The following is a 25,558-nucleotide window of genomic DNA, read 5'->3' as shown; positions in this document are numbered from 1 at the left end:
AACATGCATACCATTGATAATATAAGTAACTCTTTGGATAAATATATCCATCACAGGAGGTTGGTGGCACCTTAATTGGGGAGAACGGGCTCGTGGTAATGGCTAGAATGGAATAGTTAGAATGGTATCAAATACATCAAACACATGTTTCCCATGTGTTTGATGCCATTCCATTCGCTCCATAGTGTCATTCATCATTTTAGGCAATGTTGGAATGATTTCATTGTTTTTCTTACTTTGTGTATTATAATTAGCTCGTGCTTTTCTTCACGAGGAGAGGATACTATATAATGTATTATGTATTACATATTTTCTGTAAAAGTGTATCCTCGTTATTGTCACGCCCTGACCATAGAGAGCCCTTTTTCTACTTTGGTTAGGTCGGGGTGTGACTAGGGGGGGTGTTCCTATCTAGGTTGTCTATTTCTATGTTGGCCTGGTATGGTTCCCAATCAGAGGCAGCTGTTTATCGTTGTCTCTGATTGGGGATCATATTTAGGCAGCCATTTCCCCACTGTGTTCTGTGGGATCTTGTTTTTGTGTTGTTGCCTGTGAGCACTCCAGAACGTTTCGTTTATGCTTTATTGTTTTTGTGCGTTTCACAAAATAAAAGATTTGGAACCCATATCACGCTGCGCCTTGGTCCGAATGTTCTTACGATGATCGTGACAGTTATTGTATTTTCCTTCCTTTTCAGACCACATAGGCCTAATAAAATAATAACATGTTGTGAGTGGCTTTGCTGGCATGCATCTACAAAAGTTGGTTGAGTTTGCCCCAAAAAGATTTACATGCTAAAATCACCACTGCATTGAGTGTACAAACATTCGGAACACCTGCTCTTTCCATGAAATAAACAGACCAGTTCAATCAAATCAAATTGTATCTGTCACATATGCTGAATACAACAGGTGTAGACCTTACCGTGAAATGCTTACTTACAAGCCCTTAAAACTTCTCTAGGATAGCTGAGTTTGTTGATATCCTGTATTGAAAACAGATTGACCCGTCTTCAATTTGATCGATTATTAACGTTTACAAATACCTTAAATTGTATTACAAAAGTACTTTGAAATGTTTTGGCAAAGTTTAGAGGTAATTTTTTAGATATTTTGTAGTGACATTCTTCAAAGGGGAAGCTGTTTTTTCTGGATCAAACGGGACAGATAAATGGACAATTTGGATATATATGGACGGAATTAATCGAACAAAAGGACCATTTGTGATGTTTATGGGACATATTGGAGTGGCAACAAAAGAATCTCGTCAAAGGTAATGCATGTTTTATATTTTATATCTGCGTTTTGAGTAGCGCCGGCATGGTTGAAATAGCACAATGTCAACAAAGAGAGTGTAGCCTATCATCAGATAATAGCATCTTATGCTTTCGCCGAAAAGCCTTTTTGAAATCTGACATGTTGGCTGGATTCACAACGAGTGTAGCTTTAATTTGGTATCTTATATGTGTGATTTAATGAAAGTTTGATTTTATATAATTTTTTTGAATCTGGCGCTCTACATTTTCCCAGGCTATTGGCCAGTTGGGACGCTACCGTCCCACATATCCAAGAGACAATGCAGTTCAAGCAAGAGTTAAGAAAATATTTACTAAATAAACTAAAGTAAAAATAAAAAGTAAAACAAAATAACAATAACAAGGCTGTGTACCGGTACCGAGTCAATGTGCTGGGGTACAGGTTAGTCAAGGTAATTTGTACGTGTAGGTAGGGGTAAAGTGACTATGCATAGAAAATAAACAGCGAGTAGCAGCAGTGTAAAAACAAAGTGGGGGGGGTAAATGTAAATAGTCCGGGTGGTCATTTGATTAACTGTTCAGCAGTCTTATGGCTTGGGGGTAGAAGCTGTTAAGGAGCCTTTTGGACCTAGACTTGGTGCTCCGGTACTGCTTGCCGTGCGGTAGCAGAGAGAACAGTCTATGATTTGGGTGACTGGAGTCTTTGACAATTCTTGGTCCTTCCCCTGACACCGCTTAGTATATAGGTCCTGGATGGCAGGAAGCTTGGCCCCAGTGATGTACTGGGCCGTACACACTACACTCTGTAGCGCCTAACTGTTAGATGCCGAGCAGTTGCCATACCAGGCGGTGATGCAACCAGTCAGGATGCTCTCAATGGTGCAGCTATATAACTTTTTGTGGATCTGGGGACCCATGCCAAATCTTTTCAGTCTCATGAGGGGGAAAAGACGTTGTCGTGCCTACTTCACGACTTTCTTGGTGTGTTTGGACCATGATAGTTTGTTGATGATGTGGACACCAAGGAACTTGAAACTCTCGACCCGCACAACTACAGCCTCGTTGATGTGAATGGGGGCGTGTTTGGCCCTCCTTTTCCTGTAGTCCACGATCATCTCCTTTGTCTTGCTCACGTTGAGGGAGAGGTTGTTGTCTCTGACCTCATCCCTATAGGCTCTCTCATCGTTGTCCCAGGTGAAAGCTATGATCCCTTATTGACGTCACCGGTTAAATCCCCTTCAATCAGTGTAGATGAAGGGGAGCAGGTTAAATATGGATTTTTAAGCCTAGAGACAATTGAGATATGGATTGTGTATGTGTGACATTCAGACGGTGAATGGGCAAGACAAAATATTTAAGTGGTAGTAGGTGCCAGGCACGCCGGTTTGAGTGTGTCAAGAACTGCAACCCTACTGGGTTTTTTACACTCAACAGTTTCCCGTGTGTATCAAGAATGGTCCACCACCCACAGGACATCCAGCCAACTTGACACTACTGTGGGAAGCACTGGAGTCAACATGGGCCAGCGTCCCTGTGGAATGATTTTGACACCTTGTTGTCACGTCCTGACCATAGAAAGCCTGTATTTTCTATGGTAGAGTAGGTCAGGGCGTGACTAGGAGTTTTAGTCTAGTTTATTATTTCTATGTACGGTTCTAGGTTTAATTTTCTATGTTGGGGTTTGTGTATGATTCCCAAGTAGAAGCAGCTGGTAATCGTTGTCTCTAATTGGGGATCATACTTAAGTTGCATTTTTCCACCTGTGGGTTATGGGATATTGTTTGAATGTATGTGTTTTGAGTTAGTGCACATAGCATATCTGTAGTCACGGTTAGTTTATTGTTTATTTGTTTTTGTCGTTGCTTAGTTTCACTTTCATTAAAATATGTGGAACTCAACATACGCTGTGCCCTGGTCCGATATTCATTCTAACGAACGTGACACTTGTAGAGTCCATGCCCCGACGAATTGAGGCTGTTTTGAGGGCAAAAGTGGGTGCAACTCAATATTAGCAAGGTGTTCCTAATGTTTTTGTACACCCAGTGTTTATTCAGGCAACAGACATGTAAGATGACTCTCACACAGATAACATCACACAATTTTGCTTAAAGTGGCACTCCAGTCTAGTTTTAACCTAATTTAATACCTGATTTACTTAACAAAAGGAACATCTCAATAGGTGGTCAAGGTGAGTCATGACATATCACAGGAGGGTGAGCCTTTCCACTTTTGTTCTCTAATGTTCCTCTATTGGTCCTCAGGCAAGGAGGGAGGGTGATGACATCCCGACTTCCCATCAGACCAACTCCTTGAATGCCCTATTCCTTGAAGTTTGTAATTGTGTCTAAAAAACACTATTTCTCTCAACGTTTTGGTTTTACCCTTGAGTGTGTGTACTTTACTGTATTTATACTTGGGATATCACTTTTCAACAGGATTTTTTTTAAATCACTGGACGATGTCTTTAAGCATTGGCCACATGCACATTTTCATTTGCTCATGCTAATGATGAGGGGTCAACTCAAGGGTTATCTTTGCATCGCCCTGAGCTAGACACTGTTCCCAAGTCAGCCATACAGAACTTCAACTCCACTCTTAGTGCTTTTTGGACCCACAGTGCAGGGCCTTATAACCCTAGAACTCTTGAGCTGCCCGATGGTGGCCAAAACTCTAAGATTCAGTCGCTCCCCAAATTGTCATACCTCTCCACCTTCCCCCCGCTGATACAGCGCATGCACTGGCGGTAACAGCTGACGATGCGTGACTGGCCCAGCTTGAAGGCCATGGACATGATGGCCATGCCCGTGATGATGAAGACGAAGGTGAGCATGAAGTACTTGGGGTTGTTGGGCACAATGTCACCGAAGCCGATGGTGGTGAGGGTGATGAAGCAAAAGTAGTAGGCGTCAAAGGTGTTGAACTCTGTCTCCCACAGGGGCAGGATGAGGCCTCCAAACAGGATGTAGGCAAACACCACCACCAGGATGAGGAGCAGCGGGACGTTTAGCTTGTCCATACTCTCCCCGATGCCTGTGAAGTCCCAGATGGCAAAGTCCTCGGGCAAGGGAAGCATGCTGTCCAGCTCATGGCAAGAAAGGCTCCGCACCAGTGGGCCCTGCCTGTTGAAGTTCTCTCGTGCAATGATGCAGTCAAAGATCTTTGTGTTGTTCAGCAACTGGTTGGGCTTGCGATTCACAGACTGCTGGCTGTGAAGGACCTGTCGGATGTCGATGGGCTCCCGGACCACCACCTTGTGGCTGAATGTGTAGGTTCCGTCCTGGAGGCCCCCCTGGCCCCCGTCCCCTGGCTTCTCTGTGTGATGGGAGGGGAACCAGTGGCCATATTGACGCAACCTGCAGAAGAGATTGTGCAGGTGGATGTAGGCCCTGGACAGGAGCACGGCCATGAGGTCTCCCACATCTGTGATGACCAGGAGCATGAGGGGGATACCCACCATGGCATACAGGATACAGACCACCTTACCATTCAGGGTCACCGGATAGATCTCTCCATAACCTGAGACAAGAAGAGCAGCAAGGTATTCATTATCTCCCTCATATCCAAATATAATATTTTGTGACAACATTTTTGAGTCAAACTTCAAATGATATTGTAAAAATGATATGTACACTACCAACATACAACAAAGACATGTAGAAGGTTGAAACAATACATTTTTTAAAAGATGGTTTTGGATCTACAGTGCCTTGCAAAAGTATTGGCGTTTTTCCTATTTTGTTGCATTACAACCTGTAATTTAAATGGATTTTTATTTGGATTACATGTAATGGACATACACAAATTAGGTCAAATTGGTGAAGTGAATCGAAAAAAATTACTTGTTTAAATTTAATTTAATTGTTTTAAACTGAAAAGTGGTGCGTGCGTATGTATTCACCCCTTTTGCTATGAAGCCGCTAAATAAGATCTGGTGCAACCAATTACCTTCAGAAGTCACATAACTAGTTAAATAACGTCCACCTGTGTGCAATCTAAGTGTCACATGATCTGTCACATGATCTCAGTATATATACACTTGTTCTGAAAGGCCCCAGAGTCTGCAACACCACTAAGCAAGGGGCACCACCAAGCAAGCGACACTATGTAGACCAAGGAGCTCTCCAAACCGGTCAGCGAAAAAGTTGTGGAGAAGTACAGATCATGGTTGGCTTATAAAAAAAATATCAGAAACTTTGAACATCCCACGGATCACCATTAAATCCATTATTAAAAATGGAAAGAATATGGCAACACAACAAACCTGCCAAGAGAGGGCCGCCCAACAAAACTCACGGACCAGGCAACAAAGGGCATTAATCAGAGAGGCAAGAAAGTGACCAAAGATAACCCTGAAGGAGCTGCAAAACTCCACAGTGGAGATTGGAGTATCTAGCCATAGGACCACTTTAAGCAGTACACTCCACAGAGCTAGGCTTTACGGAAGAGTGGCCAGAAAAATATAAGCAAACATGTTTGGTGTTCGCCAAAAGGCATGTGGGAGACTCCCCAAACATATGGAAGAAGGTACCCTGGTCAGATGAGACTAAAATTGAGCTTTTTGGCCATCATGGAAAACACTATGTCTGGTGCAAACTCAACACCTCTCATCACCCCGAGAACACCATCCCTACAGTGAAGCACGGTGGTGGCAGCATCATGCTGTGGGGATGTTTTTCATCGGCAGGGATTGGGAAACTGGTCAGAATTGAAGGAATGGTGGATGGCGCTAAATACAGGGAAATTCTTGAGGGAAGCCTGTTTCAGTCTTCCAGAGATTTGAGACTGGGATGGAGGTTCACCTTCCAGCAGGACAATGACCCTAAGCATACTGCTAAAGCAACACTCGAGTGGTTTAAGGGGAAACATTTAAATATCTTCAAATGGCCTAGTCAAAGCCCAGACCTCAATCCAATTGAGAATCTGTGGTATGACTTAAAGATTGCTGTACACCAGCGGAAGCCATCCAACTTGAAGGAGCTGGAGCTCTTTTTCCTTGAAGAAGGGGGGGGTTGAATAGTTATGCACGCTCAAGTTCTTTTTTTTTGGTCTTATTTCTTGTTTGTTTCACAAAAATAATATTTTGCATCTTCAAAGTGGTAGGCATGTTGTGTAAATCAAATGATACACTCCCTGCAAAAATCCATTTTAATTCCAGGTTGTAAGGCAACAAAATAGGAAAAATGCCAAGGGGTGAATACTTTCGCAAGCCACTGTATTGCTGCCATCTGTTGGTCATATCTATAAGCTGCCTTTGCTGATTCTTCTCTCGGGGCATTCAGGGACAGATAACTATGCTCATTGCGCAGGTATTGCTATCATAGCCTTATTATTCAGTTTCAATCACAGTCAGTGTAACATTATGCTGAAAAATTACTATTAGTGGTTAAATGGGGGAATCTGCAGTCCAGCAATAACAAAGTGGAAACCCCGCCAATGTTCTGATAAAAAGCTGAGGGACAAGGCTGGAGAAATGTAACCACTCTCAAATTCACAGACATATCTATGGAAGCGATGACTGGCCATCCATGATATACAAATATAGTTTTAACCATGCTTTGAGGCTATACGGTGTTTGTTTACAATTACATTATTTACAAGAAATGTAATAATACAAGCTTATATTTTTGGTTCTGAGGGGGTACGACAGTTGAAGTAAGCTCAATAGGCATTTATTAGGGGTTCACAGCCTATCGTTATTCTTAGATGTTTTTTTCCCCTTGACATGGTCAAATAACTCAAGCATAGATTAGTATCTTTTTTCTAATTTGGCACACAGAAACTAGAGGCCATCAGTAACTTGTTCAAAAAGAATGGCCCCGATGGCACCGACCGTTATGAGCAGTCTCACTTAAATCATCATATTGGACGCCCCATTTGACACATCTCTTAACATAGTTCAAGGAAAGCAAAGGGATTAGTTAAGAAATGGCTGAGTTATTGGTAGATCAGGAAATCAGATGTTTCATGTCCATTTAAATCCTTTGTAAATCCACTTCACAACGGCCTATCAACTTTAAACCTTTTAGGGTCATCAAATAATTACCATAATGAACCATGTTTTTGCACTATCTTAAAAAATAAGGAAACTATTAACAATTCACTTATTTGACTATGTAATGCTAATGCTTAAAATAATCATAAAACATCTTCTCATGTACTAAAAGTCAGATTCACTACAAATGTTGTCTTTGGGCTCATCACAATGGTTCCTAAAGAGATGGAGAAAATAACGTTGATGCATTCAAAGATGACCACACTATACCAGTGCTAAAATATGCTTCTCATGAACCATAGGGCCAAATGACACCAAATGTGGAATCTAGGCCCATGGTACATATCTTAAAGATGCACTATGCAGAAATTGTTCCTCCATTTCCTGGATGCTAAAATTGTAATTGTTTGCCTAATTTCAGTTTGTGATAAAACAAGCAAATATTGTGTAGAGAATCATTGTACGATCTAAACTGCTGTGAAATATATTTTCCATAACAAAACATATTGTATGTTCAGCTATGTGAAACAAATGTGAAAGACGCAAAAACAAAACTTAAGAATGGGAAGCATAGAAATAGTGCACATAGAACAGATCTACCGCTTCTTAGACTTGAGTTCAATGAGAATGGCAGATCTATAACATAGATTTCTACGTGAATTTGGTCATATTGCAGCTTTAACTTAGTTTAAGAAAAACTAAGGGATTGGTCAAAAGATGGCTGAGTAATTGATAAATCTAAATTCAGATTTTACATGTCATTTTAAGCTACTGTAAATCCACTCCACAGTGGCCTGTCAATTTACAACGTGTCATCGCTATCATGGAATTTGGAATTGATATCTCAAAACACAAGGAAACTATTAACAACTCATTCTTTGCATATGTAATGCTAATGCTCAAAATTATCTGCAATCATCTTCTCCTCATGAACCATATGTCAGATTCACTCCAGATTGTGTATTGAGACTCATGATTGAACATCAAGGAAGATAGTTCCTACATGATAAAATGCTTGCTTTGATATCTAACTGATATTTTTTCCATTCTGTCATCCTGTGAACTCCGTTCATATATTCTATTAATTTAAAAGTAAACATTTGATGTAGCAATCGCAGTTTGCCCCTTTTAAAAGTACTATTCAAAATCAGCTGTTGGCTGACTTTTATGAGAGATAAGAAAATGTATCTCTGACTTACTAAAAGATATGTGCTGTCGCTGAGGGGGGTGATGCTTGTTAGCATTACTCCCATAGCATAGAATGGAAGGCATGCATGGATTACCATGCATTTTTTCTCACTTGAGTGTCCCTGGAGATGATGGTGATATGATGTAGCACTAACTTAATAACAGTGAAATCTGTCACAATAGACACTCATCATTGCCTCAACGACACGTGCACAATAACAATCTCATACAAGCTCAATAATTTACAATTTTGACTACTACGGGATAAAGAGGGGAAATAGTTGATGGGATCCATTGTGGCTTTTTAGTAGCGACATGAGGATACAATTGAAGTCGGAAGTTTACATACACCTTAGCCAAATACATTTAAACTCAGTTTTTCACAATTCTTGACATTTAATCCTAGTAACAATTCCCTGTTTTAGGTCAGTTAGGATCACCACTTTATTTTCAGAATGTGAAATGTCAGAATATTAGTAGAGAGAATGATTTATTTCAGCATTTCTTTCTTTCATCACATTCCCAGTGGCTCAGAAGTTTACATACACTCAAATAGTATTTGGTAGCATTGCCTTTAAATTGTTTAACTTGAGTCAAACATTTCGGGTAGCCTTCCACAAGCTTCCCACAATAAGTTGGGAGAATTTTGGCACATTCCTCCTGACAGAGCTGGTGTAACTGAGTCAGGTATGTAGGCCTCCTTGCTCGCACATGCTTTTTCAGTTCTGCTCACAAATTGTCTATAGGATTGAGGTCAGGGCTTTGTGATGGCCACTCCAATACCTTGACTTTGTTGTCCTTAAGCCATTTTGCCATAACTTTGGAAGTATGCTTGGGGTCATTGTCCATTTGGAAGACCCATTTGTGACCAAGCTTTAACTTCCTGACTGATGTGTTGAGATGTTGCTTCAATATATCCACATATTTCTCTTCCTCATGATGCCATCTATGTTGTGAAGTGCACCAGTCCCTCCTCCAGCAAAGCACCCCCACAACATGATGCTGCCACCACATGCTTCACGGTTGGGATGGTGTTCTTCGGCTTGCAAGCCTCCCTTTTTCCTCCAAACATAACAATGGTCATTATGGCCAAACAGTTCTATTTTTGTTTCACCAGACCAGAGGACATTTCTCCAAAAAGTACGCTCTTTGTCCCCATGTGCAGTTGCAAATTGTAGTCTCGCTTTTTTTATGGCGGTTTTGGAGCAGTGGCTTCTTCCTTGCTGAGCGGCCTTTCAGGTTATGTCAACATAAGACTAGTTTTACTGTGGATAGAGATACTTCTGTACCTCTTTCCTCCAGCATCTTCACAAGGTCCTTTGCTGTTGTTCTGGGATTGATTTGCACTTTTCGCATCATCTCTAGGAGACAGAACACGTCTCCTTCCTGAGCGGTATGACAGCTGTGTGGTCCCATGGTGTTTATACTTGCGTACTATTGTTTGTACAGATGAACGTGGTACCTTCAGGCCTTTGGAAATTGCTTCCAAGAATGAACCAGACTTGTGGAGGTCTTGGCTGATTTTTAATTTTTTCCCCCATGATGTCAAGCAAAGAGGCACTGAGTTTGAAGGTAGGCCTTGAAATACATCCACAGGTACACCTCCGATTGACTCAAATGATGTCAATTAGCCTATCAGAAGCTTCTAAAGCCAAGACATCATTTTCTGGAATTTTCCAAGCTGTTTAAAGGCACAGTAAACGTAGTGTATGTAAAATTCTGACCAACTGGAATTGTGATACAGTGAAATAATCTGTCTGTAAACAATTGTTGGAAAAATTACTTGTGTCATGCACAAAGTAGATGTCCTAACCGACTTGCCAAAACTATAGTTTGATAACAAGACATTTGTGGAGTGGTTGACAAACAAGTTTTAATGACTCCAACCTAAGTGTATGTAAACTTCCGACTTCAACTCTATATTGTGGTGATCTTGGAGACTAAAACCTAGCAAACAAGACTTGTCAATAAAGTGGAAATAAGTATGTCTTAGGTCCACTAATCTCATTTGGTGATGGGAAATGCATCTTGCTCTTTCAGTAATTTATGGACTCCCTGTTAGCCAACCAAGCTATTAGCCACAATAGCCATGGACCACAATAACTATCATATATCAGACCTTAACAGACTTCCTAATGTATTAATGTTAACAGACTTCCTAATGCATTAATGGCTCATTAGACAATCATCCTGTTGAATGGTTTATTGCCTGCCAACTGTACAGTATACACTAAAAGTTGCCAGATTCAGAACAATGCTAAACAAGATTGACATATTATTCATCAGCAGGTAGTCTATCGGTTAAGAGCGTTGGTCCTCTAACCGAAAGGTTGCTAGTTCGAATCTCCAAGTCGACTAGGTGAAAAATCTGTCGGTGCCCTTCAACAAGGCACTTAACCCTAATTGCTTCTGTAAGTCGCTCTGGATAAGTGTGTCTGCTAAATGATTAAAATGTCAAATCTGCAGTTGATGGGATGGCAAATTAACAATCACATCTAGGCACTTATGCTGTAGCTTATAATGGATTTTGAGTGAAGTCAAGACTGGTGGTGAAGCCAAGTCAATGATCTATGTTCTCCACTAGAAGGGAGCTGAAAGAAAAGGCTAACCAATGTCTTATCTTATAACTTTAAATACTGGACATACACTACATTGTCCTCACACTCCCTCAATATAGTAGTAGTTGTCGTGTCGTCTATGACCACATCTGTCATTGACAGTTCAATTATTTGACTAACAAAATCAATAGGGGCCATTTGGAGATCAGGGCCCCTGGGCACGTGCCCTGCATGCCCGGTCGGTATTCGCCGATGATTACTACAAGATTTGATAGCTAGCTAGACTAATTTACCAATCTAAAAATTGTTAGCTGACATGGCTAATTTAGTGACTGTTAGCAAAAAACTGCCGATGCACAAACACATGTCGACCTTGCACCTTGTGTATTCTACTATTCTAACTCTCAACAGTAAGTTGAGACCCTGACTGTTCCCCCCCAAAAACCGACCGTTTATGTCGCTTATCCCTGTGGCCGGCCCTGCTAAACCCAATAGAAATGTTTGTTTCCTCTGGGAAATAATTGTTAGGGAGGGGGTCAGGAAACCACATTTGTTTAATGTAGAATGTGGTAATGTCTATGTATGTGCTAGATACAAGTCAATGTCAACCATTTTTTTAACAATTGATTTGAAAAAGGGATATAGGTTGGATGAATATAAATGTATATTACAGTCCAGACTTTTTGGAAAATGTTTACAAATCGGTCGCCCTATAAATAATACTGATAACTTTGTCCATGAAATGATCTAACGTGCACAAAGGTGTAACATTTATTATACTGTATTTCCATGTAATGACAAACTATGTATCAGAAGGCTAATGTAGAAGTCAAGTTGGCTATGGTAGGAATTACAGAGAGACAAATCACCAAAATATCACAGCTTCAATCCCTGTTGGCCAAACATGTTGTTTCATGGTTGACTGCTGATGGATGGAGAGCAGGTCCTCAATTTTCTACAGCCTGGTAGCATCAATTCACTCAGGGAGCACAGCACACAGCCACTAAGACCAAAGTACATCAAGCCTCAGGCAAACAACATGAGCCAATGTGGTGGAAATCTCAGTGCCCAAATAGATGAGAGAGACAGTCCTATTTGTTTTAAGGTTAATCTTTTTAAAAGATTTACATTGATATTGTACCAATACATCATATATGGTGTTCGAAATCCATGTATGTGTCTTTCAAGCACGCAAATGTATTTTTACAGGAAAGCCATTGTTGCTTAGAGGCTGTCAATCTTTGAGTGACAGTAGGCTGTTTGAGATTGCGCAGATTGAAAATGTGCCAGCCTGTATGGCATGATGCGCTGTTGTCAAGTTGTCAAGTGAGGGTTTGTAAGGTCATGAAAAAGTCCTGGGAAGGAGTTTCATAATTGTTGGTAATGTAGTTCATTAAAGCACACTTTTAAATATGATCAATCCATTAAAAAAGTATATATCAGCCATTATCGGAATGACCCTTCAGTGCATGTCTGTGGTGTTGAGTGTGTGCCAGTGCAAAATGCCAGTGCGAGTGAGCCATTGCCCGAGGAGAGAGAGCAAGGGCGCCGCCAGGGATTTTGGGCCCCATGAAAAGATATCACATCGAGCCCCACCACCACAGGCCACACCAACCCTGCACAATTGGTGTAACCACACACCTCCAGAACCCAATCGACCCATTCAAAGCTTTAAATAACTCTACCTTTGCAGGCTTGCAACTCTCTTGTAGTCCAATATATACTGTACGATATTTACTGATAGTGAACTGTGAAAATATAACACTGTGCAGACATGCATGCAGCATTCTGCATACAGTGGAATTCACTATTTGATGCAAGACTGATACCCTCTATAAGAAATGTGCATATAAGGGTCGGGGGTGGAGCCAGCGGGCTGCAAGATATCTCCCCTCAATAACCACTTCCCTCACCTCTCCCTGCCATCTGCCACAGTATTTACAGACATACTAACTAGATCAACAATTCAAAACATAACTTGTAGCAGTTATCTCGCTAGTTAACTATAACTAACTAAGCATTCATTTCGTTACTGCCTTTCCACCGGCACTGTACAGCATAAATACATCTGCACCGTTGGAACGCTGGGATTCCCCTTTATTAAACAGTAGCCATGTAATTAATTGTTAAACATATTCTAAGAATAGCCTAATTGACAAATAAATTGCTGCGCATAGATCTCCCCCGAAATATGAATATTTTAGCATAATATATTAATCTTGGTGGGACAAACTCAACCAAGTTTTTTTACATGCATGCCAGCAAAGCCATTATTTTATTTTATTTGCCCTTTTGTAGTCTGAAAAGTAAGGAAAATACAATACACTTGTATAGACAATATACCGCCACACAGACAGCGCATTGCGCAAACAGAACAACCCTCGCAATATCAACTGGAATTAGATGGGTCCACTGCTGAACCTTTTGTTGATTTTTTTTTTTTTAATGGGAAGAGACTGTCACTGGCAAACATGGTTACAGAACGAACAATATTATATAGGATCCCCTCTTCGTGAAGAAAAACCCATGAGCTAATTATAATACACACAGTATACAAAACAATTAAATCATTCCAAGATTGCCTAAAATTATGAATAAGATACTAATGAGATAGACCTAAATAACAGTAGCCTACCTTATCCGATTGATCCCTGATTTATTTAATGAGGTAATTATTTTATGAAGACTAAAGTATTTGGTTGTAACGTTGAAAAAAATCAAGCCTGCACACCCAGGAGCTCTCCAGACGGATGGCTAACCTTTCTTGGGTAGGGAGCAGTATTTTCACGTCCGGATGAAAAGCGTGCCCAAACTGCCTGTTACTCAGACCCAGAAGCTAGGATATGCATATAATTTGTAGATTTGGATTGAAAACACTCTAAAGTTTCTAAAACTGTTAAAATAATGTATGTGAGTGTAACAGAACTGATATGGCAGGCGAAACCTCTAGGACAAACCATCCAGGGAATTTTCTTTTTGAGGTCATAGGATTTTCCATTTGTTTTCTATGGGATACCCTTATTATTAGGAACTTGGTTGCAGTTCCTATGGCTTCCACTAGATGTCAACAGTCTTTAGAAATTGTTCGATGTTTTTCTTTTGAGAAATGAAGAAGTAGTGCTATTCATTGTAAGTGTCACTCCAGGTGGACTCTACTGTTTTGAAGCACGTGAACTGGAGCGCGCTTCACGTTGTTTTTATCCTGTATTGGAAAAGGTTTATTCCGTCTTAAATTTTATCAATTATTTACGTTTTAGGGTACCTGAGGTTGGATTAGGAACGTTGTTTGAAATGTTTGGACCAAGTTTCCAGGTAATTTATTAGATACTTTGTAGGCATGTTGGGCGAGTTGAAACCGGTGTATTTCTGAATCAAACGCGCCAAATAAATTGACATTTTTGGGACATAAAGAAGGACATTATCAAACAAAAGGACCATTTGTGATGTTTCTGGGACATTTTGGAGTGCCAACAGAAGAAGATCTTTAAAGGTAAGGCATTAATTATATCGCTAGTTCTAACTTTTGTGGCGAACCTGCCTGGTTGAAATATGATTTTCATGTGTTTGTATGCGGGGCGCTGTCCTCAGATGATCGCATGGTTTGCTTTCGCCGTAAAGCCTTTTTGAAATCTGACACAGCGGCTGGATTAACAAGAAGTTAAGCTTTATAATACATATATTTTCAAGAATGCTTAATATTTGAATTTGGCATTTTTGAATTTCTCGCTCTGCAATTTCACCGGATGTTGGCCGGACGCTACCGTCCCACCTGCCCATAAGAAGTTAAGCCCACATAATTTATGGCGCAGTATACAAGGCATAATTTTGGACTCAGTGTTGTTGTGCTGTGCTCACTTGAACGTGGTGCTGCGGTCCGTCTTGTGGGCAAACTTTGTCATCTAACTTTGTCATCTCAGTCTGGCATTCTCTGGATTTATGGTGCTTTCAAGACAACTGGGAACTCAAAAGTAAACAAGGTCGAATCATGATGTCAGTGATCTTCAGGTCAGCGCTCTAGAAAGAGGCCCGAGTTCCCGACTTGAAATTCTGAGTTGGATGACAGTTCAAAAAACATTTTTCCAGTCCAAGCTCGTTTTTTTCAGAGTTCCCAGTTTTCTTGAATGCACTGAATTCTGAGATTTCCCAGTTCCGAGTTTCCAGTTGTTTTGAATGCAGCAGAAGTCATGCTGGATTGACAGCATGGCCAATGTATTCAATCTTTTCTGGCCCATGGTGTTGCATGTGAATGTTGATCCTTTTAAGCTTGGAAAAGGGACCCTTTCAGAGATATGTTTTAAATCCTTAAAGCCATACTTAGCCCACACACCCTCATTGAATAGCAGGCAGGGGAAGCAACATAGTGATTGCTTTGTGATGCTTGCAGTTAGCTATTGATTCCTTCCAAACCACTCATTGATGAATTTGTGTTTTCCAACATTGTGTAATGTTTATCTCCAATGGCCGATGAGCACTGATACGTTTTATCTACACTGAACACTGAAAAATATGAACGCATAATGTTAAAGTGTTGGTCCTATGTTTCATGAGCTGAAGTAAAAGATCCAAAATAAAAGATCCCAGAAATGTTCCTTACGCACAAAAAGCTTATTTCTCTCAGATTTTGTGCACCAATTTGTTTACATCCCTGTTAGTGAGCATTTCTCCTTTGCCAAGATAATCCATCCACTTGACAAGTGTGACATATCAAGAAGCTGATTAAACAGCATGATCATTATACAGGTGCGCCTTGTGCTGGGGAAAATAAAAGGCTATTCTAAAATGTGGAGTTTTGTCAGACAACACAATGCCGAAGATGTCTAAAGTTTTGAGGGAGTGTGCAATTGGCATGCTGACTGCAGGAATGTCCATCAGAGCTGTTTTAGAGAATTTGGCAGTACATCCAACCGGCCTCACAACCGCAGACCACGTACGTGTATGGCGTCGTGCTCGCGAGCGGTTTGCTGATGTCAATGTTGTTAATAGAGTGCCCCATGGTGGTGGTGGGGTTATGGTATGGGCAGGCATAAGCTATAGACAACAAACACAAATGTATTTGATCTATGGCAATTGTAATACTGAGGCCCATTGTTTCAGCATGATAATGCATGGCCCCATGTCACAAGGACCTGTACACAATTCCTGGAAGCTGAAAATATCCAAGTTCTTCCATGGCCTGCATACTCACCAGACATGTCACCCATTGAGCATGTTTGGGATGCTCTGGATCAGCGTGTACAACAGTGTGTTCCAGTTCCCGCCAATATCCAGCAACTTCGCACTGCCATTGAAGAGGAGTGGTGCAACATTCCACAGTCCACAATCGACAGCCTGATCAACTAACTATATGCAAAGAATATGTCGCGCTGCATGAGGCAAATGGTGGTCACACCAGATACTGACTGGTTTTCTGATCCACGCCCCTAACTTTTTTTAAGGTATCTGTGACTGGGAATACATATCTGTATTCCCAGTCATGTGAAATCCTAGATTAGGGCCTATTGAATGTATTTCAATTGACTTATTTCCTTATATGAACTGTAACTCAGTAAAATCTTTGAAATTGTTGCATGTTGCGTTTATATTTTTTGTTCAGTATGTAATTTCTCTTCATATGACATGGATGGAAAAAGATTTACCAGTAGATTGTCAACATAATTCATGATGATGAGTCCTTGTCAAGCTTGCTAGCTACGATTGTGAAAGTATGATGTTAACATGATCCTTCAAGTTAAAACTACTGTAGATATAAAGTTATTTGACGTAATTTTATCTGAGTCCAATTACTTTGACTCTTCTTGGACGGGCACTTCTAATGTAAATCTATGGCAGCACCCAAGGGGGCATGAAATGCCTAGCTCTCTCTGTAGATTCGTCGGTGAGTAGTCTCTCCACTTAGCCAATCACGGCGCATCTAGAGAAGATTACCAATGCCTACGCTATGTATTTTTGCTGGCTGCCCCTCCACCACAGAAAGCACTGAGCTAGGCTGAAACACCTCCATTTTGGAGGTGCCTTACTCAAGAAAGAGACTGTTTTTTTAAAGTTTTTTTTTAAACCCCCTTTTCTCCCCAATTTTCGTGGTATCCAATTGCTAGTAATTACTATCTTGTCTCATCGCTACAACTCCCGTACGGGCTCGCTACAACTCCCGTACGAGAGACGAAGGTCGAAAGCCATGCGTCCTCCGAAACACAACCCAACCAAGCCACACTGCTTCTTAACACAGCGCCCCTCCAACCCGGAAGCCAGCCACATGGGGCCATGCATTATCATGCTGAAACAATGGGCCTCAGTATTACAATTGCCATAATTGCCGTGCACCTGGCTCCCTTGGTTAGCGCGCACTGCGCCTGGCCCGCCACAGGAGTCGCTGGTGCGCGATGAGACAAGGATATCCCTACCGGCCAAACCCTCCCTAACCCGGACAACGCTAGGCCAATTGTGCGTCGCCCCACGGACCTCCCGGTCGCGGCAGGCTGCGACAGAGCCTGGGCGCGAACCCAGAGTCTCTGGTGGCGCAGCTAGCGCTGCGATGCAGTGCCCTAGACCACTGCGCCACCCGGGAGGCCTGTTTTTATAGTTTTTAACTCAATGTTTTAGATTTTTTTTTTTACATTGTTTGCAAACTGATATGTGACACGAAATAATGAAAGAATAACTTGCAAAACAGGCGCACAAAAAAATTATAGACGGGTTGCAACTGCTGCAATGCAGGACTCTTTAAAATGTTGCTTTAAAAAGGCTTCTGAAGTTTGTAATTTGTACTTTCAAATCTTATACTTGATTTCCCCATATGAAAAATTAATCAACCCCTACAAAAACGTCCATTATTTATAATTATCCACATAATAATCCACATTTCCTATTGCTGCAGGATTATTTTCCTGCAGTAGCAAATTAAAATCCTACACCTGCACACCAGTATTGTAGTATAGGCCTAAAGTGTTGTCTTAATTGGGAATATTTTGTGTTTGTTTTGCATGTCTTTTGAAATGTAATTTATGTTTGTGCATTAGATTACTTACCCACGGTTGTGAATACAGTACAGCAGAAGAACAAGGATGCATCATATGTCCATCGCTCTGGACGTTGAAGCCATATGGACTTGAACCCCCTGTTGATTTCTTTCTCTAGTTCTTTTACCAAATCTTGTTCTTGAGTAGAATTGCTGGACGAATTAACTGCAAGTAAAATGCTATTATTTGAATAAAAGTAGCCTACACTTAAAAAACAAAACAAATTTACACCACATTTTCACCCCACCTATAAAGACTTTACAACTCACACGTACTACAAAAACAAAATGTATACTGGTGTTATCAACATAGATCAAGCTTTCTGGTATTTTACCTTACCTGGATCATTCTGAATTGTGCGCACCAGTTCACCCAAAAACTCACGATATTCCCCTTCTGTGTTGTACACACGCCCTCCCTCTATGTACCAGAATAGCACCGCTCCCAAGGCTGCATATCCGACGAGTGAAAGTATGAGAAAAACGTGAGGAAACAGCTTCCATAGATTCCACTTTTTTGACTTCTCTATCGAACTTTGTGCCTTTCCCTCTGCCACCGACATCTTCCAGTCTCTGAAGAGCTATTGTATCGCAATTCCAAATGATCTCTCCACTGTAAGGCTGTCAAGACGGTCTGACGGCAAGAAGCGCAGGACTTGGCCATCCCTCTGCATTAAGCAAACCCTGACTCAAAGTCCCCCAGGAGACAAGTGCTATTGACTCCAACGAATTATCCCTCCATTTGTAGTCTAAACATCCACAGACACGGCAGAAAGATGTTGTCTCTTGGAAGGCATCCAACAATTAAGATGCATCTAATGCATCTTCATCTCAGGATGAAACTCCACAAAAGAGGACATTTATTCGTTTGGTACTTTATTTCACATTAAAGCCTCCTAAACTGGATAATGCAATTGCCATTTTAATCAGTTAACACAATTTGATCTTGCCCCCTTGCCTTTTTGTACATTGAGCAACAGGTGTTGATCTGTATTTAGCTAGCCCATATGCCAGTTCGGTTTCAGAGGAACAACTCCAGGCTTCTCAAATACCAGGCAGTAAAAGAGACAATAGAATGCACAGGGACAAAACTACCTTAAAAACATCTTACAACCATTACAACTAACTTCTGCTGCCATAAATCACAATGAAAATCATTGGGTGAATCATGACCATTGCTAAAACATTGCCTACTGAAAATAGGCCTACTGTTTTACTCAGTTGTGATATTTATTGTACAAAGAGCCTGCTGTGAGGCAAGAAAGATGCATCTCTTTAAATGTTTGAATTTTGCTTTAAATGTATTTCCTGTTTAATCCAACGAATCACGTTAAAAGGAGCACAATGTCAGACGGTCCATTTAAAGTCTTTTCAGACTGTTGCCTGTACAAAAATCCAGAAAATCACATTGTGTGATTTTTAAGTAATTAGTTTGCATTTTATTGCATGAAATAAGTATTTGATCACCTACCAACCAGTAAGAATTCCGGCTCTCACAGACCTGTTAGTTTTTCTTTAAGAAGCCCTCCTGTTCTCCACTCATTACCTGTATTAACTGCACCTGTTTGAACTCGTTACCTGTATAAAAGACACCTGTCCACACACTCAATCAAACAGACTCCAACCTCTCCACAATGACCAAGACCAGAGAGCTGTGTAAGGACATCAGGGATAAAATTGTAGACCTGCACAAGGCTGGGATGGGCTACAGGACAATAGGCAAGCAGCTTGGTGAGAAGGCAACAACTGTTGGCGTAATTATTAGAAAATGGAAGAAGTTCAAGATGACGGTCAATCACCCTCGGTCTGGGGCTCCATGCAAGATCTCACCTCGTGGGGCATCAATGATCATGAGGAAGGTGAGGGATCAGCCCAGAACTACACGGCAGGACCTGGTCAATGACCTGAAGAGAGCTGGGACCACAGTCTCAAAGAAAACCATTAGTAAAACACTACGCCGTCATGGATTAAAATCCTGCAGCGCACGCAAGGTCCCCCTTCTCAAGCCTGCGCATGTCCAGGCCCATCTGAAGTTTGCCAATGACTATCTGGATGATCCAGAGGAGGAATGGGAGAAGGTCATGTGGTCTGATGAGACAAAAATAGAGCTTTTTGGTCTAAACTCCACTCGCCGTGTTTGGAGGAAGAAGAAGGATGAGTACAACCCCAAGAACACCATCCCAACCGTGAAGCATGGAGGTGGAAACATCATTCTTTGGGGATGCTTTTCTGCAAAGGGGACAGGACAACTGCACCGTATTGAGGGGAAGATGGATGGGGCCATGTATCGTGAGATCTTGGCCAACAACCTCCTTCCCTCAGTAAGAGCATTGAAGATGGGTCGTGGCTTGGTATTCCAGCATGACAACGACCCGAAACACACAGCCAGGGCAACTAAGGAGTGGCTCCGTAAGAAGCATCTCAAGGTCCTGGAGTGGCCTAGCCAGTCTCCAGACCTGAACCCAATAGAAAATCTTTGGAGGGAGCTGAAAGTCCGTATTGCCCAGCGACAGGCCCGAAACCTGAAGGATCTGGAGAAGGTCTGTATGGAGGAGTGGGCCAAAATCCCTGCTGCAGTGTGTGCAAACCTGGTCAAGAACTACAGGAAACGTATGATCTCTGTAATTGCAAACAAAGGTTTCTGTACCAAATATTAAGTTCTGCTTTTCTGATGTATCAAATACTTATGTCATGCAATAAAATGCAAATTAATTACTTAAAAATCATACAATGTGATTTTTGGGATTTTTGTTTTAGATTCCGTCTCTCACAGTTGAAGTGCACCTATGATAAAAATTACAGACCTCTACATGCTTTGTAAGTAGGAAAACCTGCAAAATCGGCAGTGTATCAAATACTTGTTCTCCCCACTGTATATACTGTTTTCTATACTATTCTACGGTATCTTAGTCCGTTCTGCTCTGACATTGCTCGTCCATACGTGTATATAGTCTTAATTCATTCCTACTTAGATTTGTGTGTATTGGGTATATGTTGTGTAATTTGTTACATATTACTGCACTGTCGGAGCTAGAAGCACAAGCATTTCGCTACACCCGTGATAACATCTGCTAATCACGTGTATGTGACCAATACATTTTATTTGATCTGACCTATTTTGTTGACATCTTCACCCAGGGCTCCAGGATGTCTGACCTCCAGTTGCAAATCTCCAAAGCTGGGTCAGGTTAAGAGGGAAGACACCGCTCCAAAGACCTGTCAACACAGAGGCAGAGGTGCCCACAACCATTGTAAAAAGTATTGCATTTACATTGAAATTCATAGATACATTTTGCACATTAGTGCAGAGATACTATATAACCACCCACCCTCTCTCTCTCTCAAACACATGCACAAACAAATAAGTGATCTCTCACCAAGCAGATAGGAGGTACGTATCGCTGGGTGTTTTTTGACTAGGTGACCAAAGTAGAATTCACTCCCGAAGTCCTCCGCATGGATGTATGCGGCATACTTTGGAATACCCATCTCATATGGTGTGAACTCACACCACTCTAAAATGATAGGAACAGCCATTTAAACTCCAACTGCAATTTTCAAATCGGTTGTATAGCATTTTTGCTTTGACACGCGCAACATAAGTTGAGTGTATTACCTGGATACATAAAGATATGTAAATAACATACAAGTTAACACCATCAACATTCTGTTACAATATTCCTTGATTCAACACGTGGGCCACTGTTTGGGTTACATTGAAATACATATTATCAAACATAAGTTGCTAGAACCGCTTTACCAAGTTTTCTTGTGGCGTCTTTCACTCCATCTTTCAGGTTGACAGCAGTGCAGATGGGTAAAGGGTTCTGTCCCTCTGATACAGCCTTCTGCTGGTCAGACAGGGTACTAGTGTTCTAAAACAAATCACACATTGGAGAAAACATTGTCACACAGGCTGTTCCAAACAACTTCGCAAAATGTTAATTATGTAAAGCATCATGACTCCGTGTGAAAGACATAAGACACTAATTTGTGGCTGTGGGAAAAACATTCCATAGTTTCAATGAAATAAAAAGCACTATAATTACAGGCAACAACCATTTCTGCGAAACTCCTTCCTATTGCAGTGTGATTAGTACAGTGTGTATTGTAAAGTATGAGTGTACAGTAGGCTGTTGTACCTTCCCATACAGGCAGTGCTTGATTACCAGACCCCACATGTCTATGAGTGACACCATATGACCCTCCTTCTCTTTCTCTGCCATCTGGTGTTTGTAGTACTGCAGCTTCTCAGCGGTGAAGGCATTGAGGAAACTCTTGGTGATCTCCCCCTCCATAGCTGAGATGGACTCATCCATATCACATTGTGACCAATCTGCTTCCTGATACAGCCAGCTAAGGCCCTGTTGAACAGGAATTTGTTATGTCACATAAGTAGGGGTCTCAGTAGTATAAACTGGCATGTGTTCGTTTGTTCATTCACTCCTTCATTCATTTTGCTTATAGGATACTGCATATTTAATTGCAATGGAGATACATTCCATGTGGAGCCTGACACACCAGTGATATAGCATCCAGTAGGCCCAGTCTCTGCAGCCCCTTCAGACTGACATACAGGTCAGTCATTGCTCTGGTCCCTCCCCCTGAGCCAACCACAGCTATAACGGGCACCTGGGAGGAAAAAGACAAACACCATCTCTGGTTGGATCTTCCATCTGTCAGTCAACCTGTTTTTAGACTTGTTCCATAATTACAGTGAATGACACCACAGTAGAAATAAAACAATTTCCCACAACAATGTCTTTCATGAGACTGGAAAAACAGACTAATTTGGTCAGCATCAATATTCAGTCTTCATTAGTGTTGAAATTATGGATAACAAGCAGCAATTAGTGCAGTGTGTGTAATAAGTGCATAAAAATCATCACCATGTAGCTTTTTAGGGTCAGGGGGCGAGCTGAGGCCCAACTCCTTTTGTAAGGCCTGACCCACTAGCACCTTTTCTTCAGAAATTATTTTTCCTCCGGAGGGACGTCAAAATCAAGACGCACCTCAAATTCATCATCTAGGTTGTGGATTTACAGGGGCCATAAAGTACGCACACAGTATCTTACAACAATAACAACTCATGCCATGTGTTTGTATACTTCTGAATGAAATTCTGAATGAAATAATTTTTTCAGAAAAAGCAACACTTTACCAGTCCTCTGCTCTCAAATGTAGATCCACCATGTCCTGTGACAGGGCAGTGTCCATGTAAGTCATATAGGCTTTACAAACACCCTTCATCAATAATCTTTCCTTGGAACTTCATGGCAAACACTATACCGTGGCAAAGACTAGAATGTGGTCTACTGTACTTCTCCCACAGGTAAAGATACTTTGAAGTCATTACTGAAGTTGCTGGAGTGGAACAGCAGATAAGCCAGTGACAGTTGCACCTTCTATCTCACCCAATTTATCCTGGGGATACAAGAAATATGATAGTGGAATTTTGAAAAATCATATGGAACATGGATGATGATAAGGAAGATATTGGTCAAGGAAAGTATTTCGCCACTATGGCCTATTTATTACCTTCAGTCCCTTATCTTACCTCATTTGCACACACTGTATATAGACTTTTTCTATTGTGTTATTGACTGTATGTTTGTTTATTCCATGTCTATGTTGTTGTTTGTGTCGCACTGCTTTGCTTTATCTTGGCCAGGTCACAGTTGTAAATGAGAACTTGTTCTCAACTAGCCTACCTGGTTAAATAAAGGTGAAAATAAATAAATAAATAAAAGGATCAGTTAACCGCACCGTCAAGCCAAGCTCTGTCTCCAAGTCTCTGTTGATGTAGTAGCGTACGGTTTTGGCAAGGTTCGATGTTTCCTCAGGAGCAAGAATCTTTCTTCTTGAAAATCCCCACACAGTTTCAGTACCACATTCTGCTCCACTAGAACAATAACAACATAGATTGGTTGCTCAGTTGAGTGCTTTATGAATATACTGTGGGCTGATCTGATTCTGCCCCGACACAGACACACAGAAAGACCGACACAGAGAAACATACAATTCATACATTGGGGGGTATTTAGAAAACAAATCAAATTTTATTGGTTGCGTACACAGTTTAGCAGATGTTATAGCGGGCGCAACAAAATGCTTATGTTACTAGCTCCTAACAATGCAGTATAATGTCAAACAGCACACAAATATATATACAGTACCAGTCAAAAGTTTGGATACACCTACAGTACTCCTTCCAGGGTTTTTCTTTATTTTTACTATTTTCTACATTGTAGAATAATAGTGAAGACATCAAAACTATGAAATAACACATATGGAATCATGTAGTAACCAAAACAGTGTTAAACAAATCAAAATATATTTTATATTTGAGATTCCTTAAAGTAGCCACCCTTTGCCTTGATGACAGCTATGCACACTCTTGGCATTCTTCAACCAGCTTCATGCTTTTCCAACAGTCTTGAAGGAGTTCCCACATATGCTGAGCACTTGTTGGCTACTTTTCCTTCACTCTGCAGTACAACTCATCCCAAACCATCTCAATTGGGTTGAGGTCGTGTGATTGTGGAGGCCAGGTCATCTGATGCAGCACTCCATCAATCTCTTTGGTCAAATAACCCTTACACAGCCTGGAGGTGTGTTTTGGGTCATTGTCCTGTTTAAAAACAAATGATAGTCCCACTAAGCGCAAACCAGATGGGATGGCATATCGCTGCAGAATGCTGTGGTAGCCATTCTGGTTAAGTGTGTCTTGAATTCTAAATAAATCACTGACAGTATGACCAGCAAAGCCCCCCCACACCATCACACCACCTCCTCCATGCTTCACGGTGGAAACCACACATGCGGAGATCATCCGTTCACTTACTCTCCGTCTCTCAAAGACACGGCGGTTGGAACCAAACATCTCAAATTTGGACTCATCAGACCAAAGGGCAGATTTCCACCGATCTAATGTCCATTGTTCGTGTGTCTTGGCCCAAACAAGTCTTCTTCTTATTGGTGTCCTTTAGTAGTAGTTTCTTTGCAGCAATTCGACCATGAATGCCTGATTCACGCAGTCTACTCTGAACAGTTGATGTTGAGATGTGTCTGCTACTTGAACTCTGCATTTATTAAGACTGCAATTTCTGAGGCTGGTAACTCTACTGAACTTATCCTTTGCAGCAGAGGTAACTCTGGGTCTTCCTCTCCTGTGGCTGTCCTCATGAGAGCCAGTTTCATCATAGCGCTTGATGGTGTTTGCAATTGCACTTGAAGAAAGCTCTTGAAATTTTCCGGATTGACTGACCTTCATGTCTTGAAGTAATGATGGACTGTCATTTCTCTTTGCTTATTTGATCTGTTCTTGCATTATATGGACTTGGTCTTTCACCAAATAGGGCTATCTTGTCATAACAACTGATTGGCTCAAACGCATTAAGAAGGAAAGAAATTCCACAAATTTACTTTTAACAAGGCACACCTGTTAATTGAAATGCATTCCAGGTGACTACTTCATGAAGCTGGTTGAGAGAATGCCAAGAGTGTGCAAAGCTGTCAAGGTAAAGAGTGGCTTCTTTGAAGAATATAAA

The 25,558-nt window shown here is 41.2% G+C and overlaps 1 protein-coding gene across 1 annotated transcript; it reads right to left on the bottom strand.

The window, feature by feature from the left end:
• Positions 1–1,088: 1,088 nt before the first annotated feature.
• On the bottom strand, positions 1,089–18,633 carry LOC139570851 (potassium channel subfamily K member 18-like). Its single transcript, XM_071393131.1, has 3 exons — positions 18,349–18,633; positions 18,019–18,174; positions 1,089–4,771 (listed from the first exon to the last, which is right to left on the bottom strand). Exons 1-3 carry the CDS (start codon positions 18,569–18,571, stop codon positions 3,933–3,935), a joined length of 1,218 nt encoding a protein of 405 aa, XP_071249232.1. The 5' UTR covers positions 18,572–18,633; the 3' UTR covers positions 1,089–3,932.
• Between the last annotated feature and the right edge of the window lie 6,925 nt (positions 18,634–25,558).

Source organism: Salvelinus alpinus, chromosome 3, assembly GCF_045679555.1.
Source record: "Salvelinus alpinus chromosome 3, SLU_Salpinus.1, whole genome shotgun sequence".
Taxonomy (NCBI): domain Eukaryota; kingdom Metazoa; phylum Chordata; class Actinopteri; order Salmoniformes; family Salmonidae; genus Salvelinus; species Salvelinus alpinus.
Note: the sequence above shows the minus strand (reverse complement) of the source record. Positions and strands in the feature narration are given on the sequence as shown.

Bases quoted from the DNA above. Each gene is read 5' to 3' on its own strand.
- LOC139570851 (XM_071393131.1), bottom strand. From the start codon at position 18,571: ATGTCGGTGGCAGAGGGAAAGGCACAAAGTTCGATAGAGAAGTCAAAA. The intron at 18,175-18,348 runs GTAAGGTAAAAT...TTTTACTTGCAG, and splicing joins CACAATTCAGAATGATCCAG to TTAATTCGTCCAGCAATTCT. The intron at 4,772-18,018 runs GTAAGTAATCTA...TTCTTGTCTCAG, and splicing joins TACTGTATTCACAACCGTGG to GTTATGGAGAGATCTATCCG.